Raw genomic sequence first — 11,888 nt, 5'->3', positions numbered from 1 at the left:
TGGAGAGCAGCGCGATGATATTCGCCGCCGCCTGAAAGGCACACTGGTGCACCCGGTCGGCCTGGCGGGCAATATACTCTCCGGGGGAGAGGAGGGAGGGGAGAACCGCACGGTGAACCATGGAGGGAGACGGGGTAGGAGTCGTCCGACTCCTGCCCGGCACTCGGCTCCAGGGACATGCTGCCGTCCACGTGCTCCTGGGCGGGCCAATCGTCCTCGTCTGCCGTAGCAGCTAGAGCGTCCGCTCTTCGCTTCCTGTCGGCTGATGGGAGACGGGCACAATGTGAGCAAGCGACCTGCTGGCTGAGAGCCGCGTCTGCGTGCGCAGTTGTTGCTCATGATGTTTAATGGTTCTGTGCTTCAGTAACTGCCAAGGTTTGCTGAAGAAAAGAGGGAGCAGATTGCCCTCGGGCCTCCTTCCGGTATAAATAGGAAGGAGGCCCGAGGGCGGGGCCCACCTTGCGGGTGGGCGTGGACTACAAGTGTTTCAGTGCTGCGCGGGTGCGCAGGGGGATTACCCAATAGCGATAGCCTTAGAGGGCGAAGCCATATACGAAATAGAACATTTTGAGTTATTCTTTTCGGTTGTACACCCATCCTTCAGATCTCATGTCAGAATGCATTCGGTCTTTCTAATAATACAAAAAATGAACCCCCCTTACCATCCGTGCTGTTTATATCCATAGGTTTTAACCTTTCCATATTCCTATTCCTCTCAGGTGTGGATGTGATCACCAAGTTCGCTCAGCTCGAGTACCGTTATGGTGATTCGGAGAAAGGTCGCACCATGTTTGACAAAATCCTGACAAGCTACCCGAAACGCACCGACCTGTGGTCCGTCTTCATCGACCTCATGGTCAAACATGGGTCACAGAAGGAAGTCAGGTGAGCGAAAGACCCTACTTTAATCTCTAACTCCTCATTGTCACTTCTAACACATTTTCAATCTCTAGACATTTTCTTTATATAAAGAGGGAAATGAAGTGGCTAAAGGATGCTTTGTCGTGTAAACTACAGGGTTTCTTAGGATGTTTTGAGGTGGAGTTAGTTACTCTTCCATGGTCAGTAAATTACCTACAGCAGATAGCCATCAGCAGAACCCTAGTTTTGGAGACGTAGTACTGGCACGGAAGCAAAGTAATGTACTACTTTGGACAGGTACATCAGACAAACATACTGGCAGAAAGTGTATTTGCCTGGTCTTCAATAACACATTTAACAAACCAAACGAAGCAGTGAAACACCACTAACTTCTATCTTCTGCAAGGTAAAAATACTGTTTTTGTCAATGGAGTCTAGTAGCTACAAAAAGAGGACGAATTACAGCTTCTGTTCCCTGATAGAAATAGCTGTACATTTTCAATATAGAAACACAGAAGTACATTGCTTATCCCCCATGCCAGTACTTCTGACTGTTACTCCAAACTGGGCACATCTACTTTAGGGACCTCATACTAATTGTTTTTTAAATGATCCCTTTAATGGTTTACACGAGAAAATCGGACATCCGGTTAAGTGATTTAAGAACAGTTTTATGACCAATCATAATGAATTCTTCATGATGTTTTCCAACTTCCTGTCTCCTGCAGGGCGCTCTTTGATCGAGTGATCCACTTAAGCGTTTCAGTGCAAAAGATCAAGTTCTTCTTCAAGCGCTACTTGGAGTACGAGAAGAAGCTCGGCACCCCGCAGAGCATCCAGGCTGTCAAAGAGAAGGCCATGGAGTTTGTGGAAGCTAAAGGCTCAGAGACTGCCAACTAATGACCAAACACACACACACAAATAACACACACGTTTGTGTTTCGGTGTGGACTGCAACGATCTGAGCCTCACACATGTTTGGAAACAAGTGTGTGGCTCCCTGCTAAAAATTATGAACTCCTCAGCTTGTAACCTAGTTTTTTTTATTGTACTGGAGACTGAAGGTCATAACTTTTGTAAAGTGAGTTGTAACCATCTATAAATGTCAAAACAAACTTGTGTTTAACATTTCATTTTAGGCAATGTTGTGTGTAATGCTATGAAGAGAGAAATGAATGTGATGACTATTAATTACTGCATATTTGAATGGTTACCAAACGTTTTTTTTAACAACTTTTATGGGAGCATGTTTCTATAAAATGACAATAACGCTTCAATAAATCCAACACCAATAAAATACATTACGCAACGTTTTATTTAAAAGCAACAAATACAAAATAACAATATATAGGGACATGTTTACATACAATACATACAGGCAAGACTAGTTTTCTATCAGTCTCTTTTTAAAAGGAAAAGGGCATGGGACATACTCTGTAACAATATTGTCTACTTTAAATTGCCATGGTTGTAATCCCGCTGGTCTTAGTTTGAGACGGAGGTCGTGGCTCTACCTCTGACTGCGGTTCACCTACATTGGCAGTATTGAAGATGCATGTGTGGCACAGGGTTATAGGGTGACTTGACATGGGTTGTGCTGGCTGTATTGGTAACACCCCTGAGATATAAGAGGTATCCATACTGATCCTGTACTCTGAAGTCCCGCTCAATGCCTGAAGTGTTCGTCTCTGGCAGTGCTGCACTAGTCGTCCAATGACAGTGGCAATGATATCCTGCTCTCTAATATGGCTCCTGTCATGTTTGGTTTTTTTGGTGAACAGTGCAATATGGAAGTTGAACTAGGAGCTAATTTTTTTTAATGAAAAGATCCTATTCATCCACTCACTCCCTGACTGATCTGACCAAGTCATTTTGGCGCTGTCAATATCCAATTCCCATCAAGGCGTATTGCTCAAAGGTCAGCAGCAGGGCGGCCACTTTGGGATCATTATCAACATTTCCTGTGAGATGTCTTTAAGATGACCGCTGTCCATCATCCCTAGTGTATTTAATGTGTGTGTTTCCTGTAAGGGGAGTTCGGTTTCCTCTCACACAGCTCTTTCACACCTCCTCCGGATCCAGCGGACCCTCTGAACCCTGGGGAGCGTCTGTGTGGAGCCGGAGGATGGGTTTGTTGCACATGGGGCAGACACTGCGGATCTCCAGCCACTTGAGCAGGCACCTGACAGGACAAAAAAAAGTTTCTTAAAAAAAGGAACAATTTAATCTAGTTTAGGACAACACTATCACCGCTTAAGAATCCTTATTTGCTGAAATTAATATATCAACAAAGATGTATTTACTTATAAGTATCTAAGTTTTGTAAGGAAGCCCAATTCTACCATTGTGATGAAAAAAATCATGTTAATTATGAGTAGCTTTTCACAAACTAAATGCATGTTATATGTCATTTACTAAACCTGAATAACATATTTGATCCCATAAACATAACTTGTTTACTTTTTTGCGGAAATGTACTTTTATATCTGTTGGACTTACTGAATAATGTAACTAAATATTTGTCTTCAACCTGACAAATCTTGGTGAAAACTATGCATAGATATTTGACTTTTAAGTGTTTGTTCAATTCAGCATTATAAAAGAGTATGTCATTTTAAGAAATACGCTTATTCTCTTTCTTGTCATAGTTGAACATATCTAATACCACTCAAGTGTGCAGGGCAAGCTACAGCCAATAGTATGATTGCTAAAATTGCTTTGAAATCTATCCAAGTTCCTCCACAGCTCACTATTTAAATGCCATATATTGTTTGTTTATTCAGCATATATGGAAGCCCATTTAAGCCAGTATGATGGAAAGAAAGATTATGCAAGTCATTATGTGAAACTCGAATGTAATAAATAAGTATATACAAATATTGAAGTCGTAACTATATATATTACAAAAAATTACCTTTTTAAAAACCTTTAGAAAGCTTTCTTGTATAGGCCATATAATTTTGACATTCTTACTAAATTAACTTGAATTTCGAAAGAAAAATATAAATATATATCAAATATATAATACTAGATATTAGTAGTAGGCTATATCTTTTTTTATGCTAGTTTCCATATTTCGTTTTTCTTTTACAAGCAGCATTGGGCCTACATGCCTACATAAATCCAAGGTGTAAACAAACAAGTTGTAGTTTTGTGCTGGACTATATCTGAATGATTACCTCTTGGGTAAGAGCGACGGCTGCAGGTGGGCTAACTGTTTCTCCCTGTCCAGTCCTAAAGCTAAGCTAAGCTAACCGTTGACCATTTTAACAAAAGCATCTTCTCATATTACTATTGCCCAGAAAGCGAATAAGCTTTCTATTTTCAATTGTAGTTAAACTCACTTCTTGTGAAATGCATGTGAGCATGGGCACACTCCCAGTTCATCTCTGGTCCTGAACTCTTCCAGACACACTGCACAGGTTTGCTGCAAGGATGAAAAAAACATCAAGGTTAGTTCATTAATCTACATTTCATTACATTTGTGTTTTCCCCTAACCTGTATTAAACTGGGGGCCTGTATCTCACAACAGCCAATAACATTGCCATTTGTAAGTAAGGTACATTTCAGTAGTAAATCAATTTCATCTGATGTAGATTTTGAGCAAAGCATAAGTAAAAGCGTCTGTTTTTTAATAATGCTTTTACCTTAACTATGTTCTCTATTAAAAGGGATCATAAGATCTTGTACATAGGCAGAGGTTGGACAGTTAATAAAAAATGACGGCTGACCACCACTGCCCTGGAAAGGCAGACACGAAATTGCAAAAGCCATCTTTTGAGCACTCACAAGAGACAGAGTAGGGATCTTTTTATAATGCATATTGAATGAGTGCAGTTATTCCTGGAGTCCTAAATTCTGCCACAAGGAGAGAGCAGAGCAGGCCCTCTCACATTTTTTTTAAATGGCGGCATTTGAGTTACAAGGTCTTTTGAGGACATCTTGAGTGTGTGCTGCATGTTAATCACACCGGGAGGAGAAATTGATTTAGTTAACTAACCGAACCCTCCCAGCTCATAATGTGTCATCTGAGCTGGAGTGGAAACAGTGTGGGTAACATATGTGTACTGCTGCCAGGTCATAACATATACATTAAGCACAAGTGATGTGTATGAGCTTTTGTTTGCAGAAAGAATGACTTACTCCGAGAAGGCTCAGTTTCTTGCTGGCTCCCTTCAGCACCACCTATGGTTAAAAATATGAAAAGGACTGAAGTATTGTGTCATGTGAAGGATGTGTCAGCACTATTATTCTTGCAGAAAATCGATGGTGTAAAGCAAACACTTCAGATGGCTTCAATAATCTGCCTGTGTGACGGGAGTCAGCAGGAGTGGTTTGTACTCCTGTTTGTGATATTTTTATCTTTCATATAAAAAAAAGATCATAATGAATACATAATACAGATGGTTGGAGTTGAACCTTCAAAGAGGCTGAACATATTTTCATCAACTGTAACCACGCTACATTGTGACACCCTGTTCCCAGATCACCACATCAGGCCTGTTCACACTGCAGCTGGATGAACAGCTTTGAATCAGAGGGCAGGTAAGGACACTCGATGAAGACAAGGTCATCTATAAAGGGTGGTGTTATGTTTCACAGTTGACAATAATGGTGTGAAATGCTATAGTAGTATTTATAACCAGCCTCAGAAGCGGGTGTTACATGTTCAACCATAGTGACATATACTGCAGGGACATACCTCATTGTAGCTGAACTGCTCCCTTGTTCCTTGTTGTTTCAACCTGAGAGTGGCAGAGAGAGAACAACATCTGTACGGTAGAAAAGATTGGCGTAATAGCTGTAACTTAATTCAGTGGTTCACAATCTGGGGGCCGGGGCCCTAACTCCATTGTGATCTATTTTGTTTACCACTCAAATACTAAACCCTCAGTAGCCAAGCCAGTTTTCCATCCAAATCTACCCTTCATTTGTACCCCATTTTGAGGTAATCAACAATGAAAATCACTGATTCACTTTACTACAGACATGCAACCGGTGACTAGGGGTCATAAGATGATGTCCTTTTATATATGGGGGTTTCAGGCCAAACTGACTTAAAGGAACTAATAAAATACATCAAACCTCAGTATATTGTCATATCAACAAGCAATTTAGTATAATTTAATAACTTTGGATGAACCGGCACTATAGCCTAGTGCCTACACATTTTAAGAAACTGTCTTAACTCAATCGATAACATTTTTGATCATATAATTTTATATAATACTATTTAAAAACTGATAATGATTTATTGGTTGTATCATTGTGCCATTTATAATAACTGCACAACATGTGCAAGTTTTGAGTCCTTTATGTGGTATTCACATCTGCCACATGGGGGTAGCGCAAACAGTTTTAAAATACAACATTGATGTTATACCACTTGATGAAAGGCGAACATTTTTGTAAACAGTTACTTATTTGCACTTCCTGCTGAAGTAAGGCCAAACTAGAATTTATTTGGATTTGTGTTTGCGCGGACCTGATAAATGTAAGTCAAACATTGACTCGTCTTGTAGTTGTTTTGGCTGTAGCTAGCAGGTCAGCTAGTTTGTTGCTAACTATTGTCTGCTTTTTGGTGCTTGGCAGGTAGCTTTTTGTGAGTTTTACAACCTTTTAAGGAAAACAGGCCGATTTATCAGTCTCAATCTCTATTACTTGGCGATTTTTAATTAATAGCCTTACTTTTGTTGCATGTTTTAAGATGTAAACATTATCATAGCACAGGGACAGATTGAATTAAGCTGGTACAAAGCACTGTTTCTTTTTTTAATTTATATTTTTTGACATGGTGCCTGATATAAATGTAGTGAACAAACTATAAATAATGAAGTCATTTTTGTATTTGTTTTCTAATCATACAATTATAAACCATATTTAGCATATTTGACAGCTCTGCAGGGCAACACTCCATACATTTGCATCATGATAGCTGCTATCCTCACACATTAAGGTTGCACTCTTGCTGTAGGCCTACCCAATGACACCACTTTACTTTTTGTACTTTCTGTTTCCCCCACATTTCTCATGCAGCTACCTTTCTCACTTTCTCATCAGATTTTCACAGTCACTCTGTCAACATTCCTCCTAAACCTACCTGAAAAGGTAGCAGCAGAAGATGAGGCTCAGCATAAAGACAAAAAGGCCGATGCCCAGCACAATGACGTATACGTTGAGCGGGAGGTGATAGATGTCAGACGTCATGCTGCAGTAGTGTTCAGAGCGCTGAGAACCCAAACCACACAGGCATCCTGACAGGAAGAGTTTACAGATACAGATTACATACTGGTAACTCTTAACTTGTAGGGTCAAAGTTTAGTTCAATACATATTCTTTGTTTTTAAATCCAATATTGTTACATTTAGAGAAGCAGTCATGATGTGGGACGAAGTGTAGCTTTCGGTATTTTCAGCTATTTTTACAAACTCAATCCTTTAAACTGAATTTTACTTCAGAAAATAGAGAGCTACTGAGAAAACTGTCTGGCAACCTAATTGTTTCCTGTCAAACAGAGCACCCTAAGATCTAACAGTATTCAGTCCAGCATTACAGTGCAGGCTTAAATTAGTAGCCTAGACTTTGCAATTTGAACAGCCAATCGTTATGAGTTTAGCGAGCAGTTGAGTTAAGAAAACCTATATTATTTACAAGCAGTAAAAAATCTAAATTGTTTGGTGATGAGGAAAAAATGGAATCCTGGAAGGGCAGCAGGACATTGTTGATTTTGGTATTTGTTGCAAAACTTAAACCATACGTGACTGGTCTTTTTTTAATACAATTATTTTGGTGTGTGGTGTTTCAAGGGAGCTTGTGACTGGCACTGTGGTGGAAACTGAGACGATCACTGGACTGCACGTTAATTGGCTGTGAACAAGACAAACATGGAGGAGAGACACCACTTCCACCACACCGCCATCTGTTCCACAGACTCTATAGATGTGACTGGTGTGTGTGTGTGTGTGTGTGTGTGTGTGTGTGTGTGTGTGTGTGTGTGTGTGTGTGTGTGTGTGTGTGTGTGTGTGTGCACGTGTGTGTCAGTGTGTGTCAGCACTGAGGGATGGAGGATAGGTATGTGTGCTGTCTGAAATGTGTGTGTTGCAGGTGGTAGGGGTTGGGGGTATATATTAAACAGATTAAACTCCAGAGACTAAAGGACCATTTGGTAAAACAATAGCGGAGGAAGCCCCACTTCCACAGGCCGCATGTGTTCCTTTTAATTTGCAGCGAGGATGTTCTTTGCCAGCCCCGAAGTCCATGTGTCTCTCTTTAGAGGGAATGAATGGGTACAGCTTGCACATCGTGGGGGGTATGGGGTGGATAATTTGACATGGCTGGGTGGTTGGGGGATTTACAGGGGAAGAGGGGGGTTTATTGTAGGGAAGACCTAGGATAGCATAATGAGAGATACAATTATGAACATCCTGGATGCACTTCAGAATCAGTAGACGGTAACAAAACAAGAGTTTATAAAAAAGTTAGGGAATAAAAGAGGAGACCAGGACAGCACTCCATTTTGTCTAGTTAATATTGCCACATGTACGAAACTTCGTAGGATTGAAAATGACCAGAATACACGCTGAAAAGGGCCTTTAATGTCTATAAATAATCATTATAAATAGTCAAAGTGAGTGCTGTCATAGTCCTCCTTTTGTCTTCTACATTAAAGCTCCAGCAGCCAGTCTTCAAGGTCCAATTGTGGTTTGAGTACGTTTTGTCTTCTTCTTAGGGAATTTAGAGAATAAATATCTTCAGTTTCGGTTGTCATGGTTGTCAAACAAACATGACCTTGAGTTATTTTTATATTTGATCTGCATTCTCTCAGAAATGTTCCCTTTCACAAGTACACCCATTACATGGATCCCATAAACTGAGCAGAAAGCTGAGTAACTGACTCTACGAGATATACAAGTTAGGACACGCGCCACCACCTCTTGTGTATTTTGCAGACAGCAGAGAAATCCACTCACTTACCGTTACACCATTGGAATGGTTGCATGAAATTTGACTCCCAGGGTAGCAGCAGTAAATGCAGGCCCTGTCAGGAGAAGGCTGGAGGGTAGCCAAGCTCGTGGGCTGGAGCTCCGGAAACTGGATTCTGTTTGGAGCCTAATATTCAGTCCTTTTGTTGGCTTGTGTCAGACTGCTCCTCTGAAAAAACAACCATCAAGATTTTTCAGATTTACTCAGATTCCACAAATCCTCAGGGAGGTGCAGTTTTGTTGGCTCAGCAGTCTGTGCTGCCCAGCATTCCCCAAATCTGGATTAACCACTCCGTGTAAAGACTGGGAGATTTGGTACTGGGGTTTGGACCGGGACTGGAGACCTCATGTGCTCCTGGATCCCAGCGAGGATGATGTCATTACATGGGGGAGAAGGAGAAACAAAGAAATGTTGTTGATTATTTTTGCAGATACCTCATACTATGTGTTATTCACGAGTTGTTATGTTGGAAAGCTGAATCTCACTCAGACACAATGTCATAAATAAACCACACAGGCTGCTCAGAAACAGGAAATACTTACATTTTCAGTAGAAATGGGCCTCTTAGACTTCTCTTTTGCGTCTGCAGTGTCGTCCCCTGGTCAGATTCAATGACACCCACCGCTTAAAATGACAGTCCTCATCCAATGAAGGTAATTATCTGGCATTAGTCTACGCTTTGTCTTCCTCCCCAAAGCTGCTTTTTTAACCGAAGATTTTCACAAGTCTCAACCCCCTCTCCTCTGTTGTCTCCTCCTCCTCCAGTCCTCTGATCTTGCAGTGGGTATTCCTCCTCAGTGTAGATGTGCTCCCTTCAAAGCCCAAACAAAGTGAGCACAGCTCCATGCAGTCAATAACAGTCCTCTTGCTGGGTTTGGTGTTTTTTTGTGTGTGTGTGTGTGTGTGTGTGTGTGCAGGGTGGGGTGGGGGGGATCCTACTCTCCCTCTAACCATCTGCTCCTTCAATTGAGGAAAAAAAACAAAGGCGCAGTGTGTGCAGGAGTGTGTCTGCGTGTGTCGTGTTCAGACTCTCCAAACCTCCAGCTGGCTTTGTCATGGCAGGCTTCCCCTCTTCCTCTTTTCAATCCAGGATGATGCTCAGAGAGAGAGAGATTGACAGAGAGACTATAGATTGCCTTTCCCTTCCTCCCCTTGCTCCTGCTCTGCTCTGCCTTGGGTTTGTAAACAGATCTGTGCTCATGTGACCAGCTGTTTTGCCTCGCAACTCTCCTCTCCCTCAGCCCTCCCTCGCTCCCTCTGTCCTCCAATCTGTAGGCAGAAGGAAGGCAGAATGAGCCCTAGTACGTAGTAGTTAGTAGTAGTGTAGTGTGTAGTGTAGTGTGTGTGTGTGTGTGTGTGTGTGTGTGTGTGTGTGTGTGTGTGCGCACACAGCCGTGTGTGTGAGAGCGAGGGAAGAGAGAGAGACGTTTGCAGCAATGTCGAGAGAGGCCACGGTCAGCAGCATGCCCAGATGTCCTGACAACCATAACAAAGCCATTTGTGTGAGGAGTGGAGGTCAGCATAAGAAGCAGAAGACGCCACATCATTCACTATTTCCTTCCTTCACTTGTACACACGATTGTATTTTTGGAGCAGATTGTTATTCATGTTTGCTTGGTTTGATCTATATATAAACATCTTGTCACTCTTTTGCAAGGGGAGAAGGATGAAGGGAAGATGGGGAGGAGGAATCTGTGGATAGAGGGAACAAAGTAGGAAGTAAGGAAATATTAGAGAAGGAAAAATGGTAGACACAGAGAGAAAAAAGTCACAGTCTGGACAAAGACGTCCATCCTCCCCCACACCAGTGGCCTTGGCTGGGGGAAGAACAGCTGTTGGGCTACTGGGCGAGTTGTGAGACGGTCAAGGGGAGTGCTACTTCACCAATCCCCAGGGGGGGAGGAGGGGAGGATTCGATGAGATCCATGCCATTTTCATGACATTACTTCTGAATACAGGAACAGCTGGATTGAGTGCACAGATGCATGAGCATATAAACACTGTTCCTGTACAAAGCATGCACTATTGGGTGTTTACAGGTTTCAGAATCCGATGGGAAGTGTGTTGTTGGAGCTGCAGGGTTGGTTCTCATTGTTAGCTTGTGGAGGATGGTGGTTTTGTTAACAGCACGCCCTCTTGTGAAATATGATGAAACACATTATTGTCAACAACAGCTTCCTGAAGATATACAGATTGTGAGAACAGTGGCGGAAAGTATATTAACTTAAGAATTCTACTGAGATACAATTTTGAAGTACTAATACTTTACATTAGTATTTTCAGGTTATTCTACAACATTTGGAGGCCAGTAATATTCTTTTTACCCCACTACATGTATTTGATAACTTAACTTACTTTGCAGATTCAGGCTCTTAAAGAGGCCCTATTATGCTGTTTGGGTTTACCCCTCACTGTAGTGTGTTATAGTTTTTGTTCATGTAAATGTTCTGCAAAGGCTAAAATCCCAAAGTTTCATCCAGAGGGAGTCTCTCTCCAAAAAAAATAATTCCTTAATGTTTTACCAAGCAGTGACTGACTGAGCTGGGCACAACAAAATGAGGGCGCAAGAGAGATGCAAATGTTGGGCTTGTTTTCTTAGTGACATGTAAATTATTTTGGCTGTCCCAACCTTTTTTTGTTTTGCATAAATCATAGCTTTGCCAAATTGGTAATACAGCAGCATTGCAGGTTTATGTCGAATAACAAGGTTAGAGGCTAGAAATTTGCTTCAAGGCCTAATAAATTATATAACATATAGGTTCGAATTAAAAAGTTGTTACTTTTGAAAGCCGAGACTGATTCTAGTGATTCAATTCAGTACATTACATTGCATTTCATTTAGCTGACGCTTTTATCCAAAGCGACTTACAATAAGTGCATTCGACCAACAAGATACAAACTTGAAGAAAACAGAATCATATAAGTACATCAGGTTTCATAGAGCTAAAACATTTCAAGAGCTACTCAACTGGCTTTAGATAAGGCAGCCCTTTATTAGTATATATAAGCGCTTTGTTAGCAATTCTTTGTTAGTAATTCTATC

At 41.4% G+C, this 11,888-nt stretch overlaps 2 protein-coding genes across 2 annotated transcripts; one reads left to right on the top strand and one right to left on the bottom strand.

The window, feature by feature from the left end:
- The first annotated feature begins 717 nt into the window (after positions 1-717).
- On the top strand, positions 718-2,480 carry LOC104950700 (protein RRP5 homolog). The gene is made up of 2 exons (XM_010777256.1): positions 718-885; positions 1,590-2,480. The coding sequence occupies exons 1-2, from the start codon at positions 788-790 to the stop codon at positions 1,759-1,761; spliced, it is 270 nt and encodes an 89-aa protein (XP_010775558.1). The 5' UTR covers positions 718-787; the 3' UTR covers positions 1,762-2,480.
- LOC104950701 (RING finger protein 122) lies at positions 2,143-10,035 on the bottom strand. The gene is made up of 7 exons (XM_010777257.1): positions 9,388-10,035; positions 8,837-9,199; positions 6,963-7,116; positions 5,565-5,607; positions 5,006-5,047; positions 4,206-4,288; positions 2,143-3,043 (listed from the first exon to the last, which is right to left on the bottom strand). Exons 2-7 carry the CDS (start codon positions 8,859-8,861, stop codon positions 2,923-2,925), a joined length of 468 nt encoding a protein of 155 aa, XP_010775559.1. The 5' UTR covers positions 8,862-9,199; positions 9,388-10,035; the 3' UTR covers positions 2,143-2,922.
- Between the last annotated feature and the right edge of the window lie 1,853 nt (positions 10,036-11,888).

The sequence above is a fragment of the Notothenia coriiceps genome, unplaced genomic scaffold (genome assembly GCF_000735185.1).
Source record: "Notothenia coriiceps isolate Sejong01 unplaced genomic scaffold, NC01 NC01_scaffold00017896, whole genome shotgun sequence".
In the NCBI taxonomy this organism is placed as follows: Eukaryota; Metazoa; Chordata; class Actinopteri; order Perciformes; family Nototheniidae; genus Notothenia; species Notothenia coriiceps.
Note: the sequence above shows the minus strand (reverse complement) of the source record. Positions and strands in the feature narration are given on the sequence as shown.